The sequence below is a fragment of the Dicentrarchus labrax genome, unplaced genomic scaffold (assembly GCF_905237075.1).
Source record: "Dicentrarchus labrax unplaced genomic scaffold, dlabrax2021, whole genome shotgun sequence".
NCBI lineage: Eukaryota > Metazoa > Chordata > Actinopteri > Moronidae > Dicentrarchus > Dicentrarchus labrax.
The window spans coordinates 13,203,900-13,207,096 of NW_026136704.1; the positions used below are offsets into that span (position 1 = coordinate 13,203,900).

The window sequence follows — 3,197 nt, forward strand, 5'->3', positions numbered from 1 at the left end:
CGTATTAGTTGACCCGGAAGTAGCTGGATCCACGCGAGTGTGGAGCATTGGAGGAAGCATCGTTGAAGACACGAAAGAGACTGGTGCAGACGAGCGGGATACTATCTAGGAGAACTGTGTTTAGAAATCAGCAACCATGTAAGTATATATAAGGATCAGTCAGCGTTCAGGAGAGCGCTCATTGTCGGTGTTAGAGTCACAGCAGGAGCTAACAGTTACATGCTAACCGGGTTAGCACTGTAGAAAGACCAAGGCCGGTGAGCTGAGTTCATGAAGCCTTTGTACGTCTGCACGCTGCTGTGTATTGTTAGGCTCAGCGATACTAACTTACAGCTACGTTATTGTTACACACGAAGAAAGATGAAAAGACAAAGTCAGACATTTCAAACTGCTTTGGTGAAAAGTGGAGAAGTTACGAGTCAGGAGCCGCACAATTACATTGATATAAGCTAGTTAGCTGAATGCTAACACCAAGCAGCAGAGTGTGGAGTTGTTCGTCTCTCTGTTAATGTTAAAGAGTCATACTGGTGTTAGAAAACAAATGTCAGTCTGTTACACACAATAAGCAACACATATTTATAGAAATATGTGAAACAAAGCTATATAATTTCATTTACTGAGTGATACAGGTGTAGTGAACATCTCTTTGTTGTCTAAAGTTGAACTTAAACTTTATTTTATTCTCTAACACAACCAGTCAGTCAAAAAGACAAAAAAACAACAACCCTGCAACAATATAATCAATCAATCAATAATCAATTCCAACTTTAAGGAAACAATACAACCGAATAACACAGCAGTATATTTAGCAGTCAGCCTGTAAAGGTGTATTGGCCAAACATGATCAGAATATAAAGCCTAATATTATATAACATTTACAATATTCCTGCTCTGCCATATTAATACCAACATCCAGTTCTGATCAAACTGATATTAATTATCCACATTTGAACTGGTGTTTTGTGTCATTTGTCAGGAGTCTGTTAACAAAGCCCAAGTCGGAGATGACTCCAGAGGAGCTCCAGAAACGTGAGGAAGAGGAGTTCAACACTGGCCCTCTGTCTGTGCTCACACAGTCAGTCAAGAACAACACTCAGGTCCTCATTAACTGTCGCAACAACAAGAAGCTCCTCGGAAGAGTCAAGGCTTTTGACAGGTACCAAGCCCACTCTCACTCGTTACTTCACAGGTTATGTATAATATGAGATTGATACTTAACTTGTGTCTAATCATTTTGTTGTATTTCACATTTGTATTGTTACATTTCATTCAGGATGGTATTTTACTTAAATCAGCAACCATATATTTTCATGATCATTTTGATGTTGTTACAGTATAATACAATGTATTTACTTTCCATCAATGAGCATTACCCATTATGAAACATGATCGTAACAAATTATTCCCTGATTTGTTACTGAGCAATCAGCAGTCTCCAAAATACCCAGACTAATATACGACTATAAAATGTATTTTTGCATTGTCTTCCTACAGCAGCTTGACCCTCAAAAGATACTGTGTATGATGGAGACTGATACACTGTTCCCTCAACAGGGAAATCCGATGTTTTTCGTCATCTCAAATGCATATAAACTTATATATTAATTTTATGCTATCAAAATTGGAAAATTAATATTGGATAATTATTGTCACAATGAAAAAATCCTACAGTTAAAGAAAAAAGAACTGTAATGTCCTCGTTATTAACAAATTAATCATATCCCCATCAATATAAGTGCAGTATTACAGGATACTTTTGATGTGATTTCAAATAAATTGTGCATACTGATACCTCTCTTATTTAATGCGTTAATTAAGTCCAAAATATATAATTGTGCAGGAACATTAATTTTCTTACCCGAAACCTGTCTTACTTTTTTCTTTGAGGTCTCTCGTGTTTCAAGGCTGATTCTTCAAACTCTCTTAACTGGACATATTTGTCATAAACTGCTCGTTTCAGCTTGATAAATGCCTTTTGTTACTGAGGAGGTGCTTTGTTCAATATTTGCCATATAAGGCATCATGTTCTCCTTCCTGTGTGGGCAAGTTTCATTCATAAAAATAAAAGAAAGTAAAGTGAGGAAGGGTCCTGCTGTCGGAAATCAGCGCTGTATTGTAACAGACAGAAAGGATGAATGGTCTGACGTAAAGCTTAAAACATATTTTTTAAGGGGAAAGCGACCCGTGACTAATATGAGAGGCAGTCATGGGAATGTGACAGATATTAGACAGGATAATAGTATGACCTACAATAGGTAACGTTACACAGAAACACAGGATGACACTGGACAGCGATCTGCATAAAGACCCTGACGGAGCTGTCAGAGTATACGTTACTGTGCTAAATATGGCAGTATTATTTCAAAGTGCGAGGGAATCAGGGAATGCCACAAATTCCCTTAAATCACTTGTGTGTACCACTTAAGAAGGATTCTGTTTGTAAGTGTTTTTGTCTTTTCTTCCCCCTTCCAAAATCAGTGATACTCTGTTTCAGTGTTTGACATCCTCTCTGTCATTTCAGGCATTGCAACATGGTCTTGGAGAACGTGAAGGAGATGTGGACAGAAGTTCCCAAGAGTGGGAAGGGAAAGAAGAAGTCTAAGCCAGTGAATAAGGACCGCTACATTTCTAAAATGTTCCTGAGGGGCGACTCCGTCATCATCGTGCTGAGAAATCCTCTGATCACTGGAAAATGAACTCTTTATAGGCGCCAAGCTGAACCAGTCTCAGAGCCGTTTTTCTTTTCCTTTTTTTTCTCCTTTTTTATTTTCTTTAGTGATTTGAAGGCAGTTGCAGTGGACTACCATTAATAGAAATGTCTTTGTTTTGTTGTTTGTGTTTGGATCACTGCACTCACTATTGGGTAAGATACATGGTGTAAAAATAACGTCTGTACTTTTTGGGGAGCCATTCAGGCACAAGAATACCTGTTTTTGTGTTGTCACCAGAAGTATTCTGTATTTTTCATTTTAATAATAAAAGTGATGACCAGATTCAAGTGTTGTTCAAGTATTTTTGCTTTAAGCTTCTAAGTTTCTCCCTACTTTGAAAACCTGATTGAAGGCTAGTTTCATTAAAGGGTGCTATGTGATATATTTTTTATTAATAATAATCTAGATTTAAATCTCCAACATTAATATTGATCATTCATTTAATTGTTTGTATTATTAGTGAATATTTGGAGATAATATTGTGGC

At 37.1% G+C, this 3,197-nt stretch overlaps 1 protein-coding gene across 1 annotated transcript; it reads left to right on the forward strand.

Moving 5' to 3' along the window:
* snrpd2 (small nuclear ribonucleoprotein D2 polypeptide) lies at positions 1–2,993 on the forward strand. The gene is made up of 3 exons (XM_051398250.1): positions 1–138; positions 977–1,156; positions 2,522–2,993. Coding segments are annotated over exons 1-3 (357 nt in total). The 5' UTR covers positions 1–136; the 3' UTR covers positions 2,697–2,993.
* Positions 2,994–3,197: the final 204 nt, after the last annotated feature.

Coding starts and splice junctions, on each gene's coding strand:
- snrpd2 (XM_051398250.1), top strand. Junction 1,157..2,521: donor AGAGTCAAGGCTTTTGACAG/GTACCAAGCCCA, acceptor CTGTCATTTCAG/GCATTGCAACATGGTCTTGG.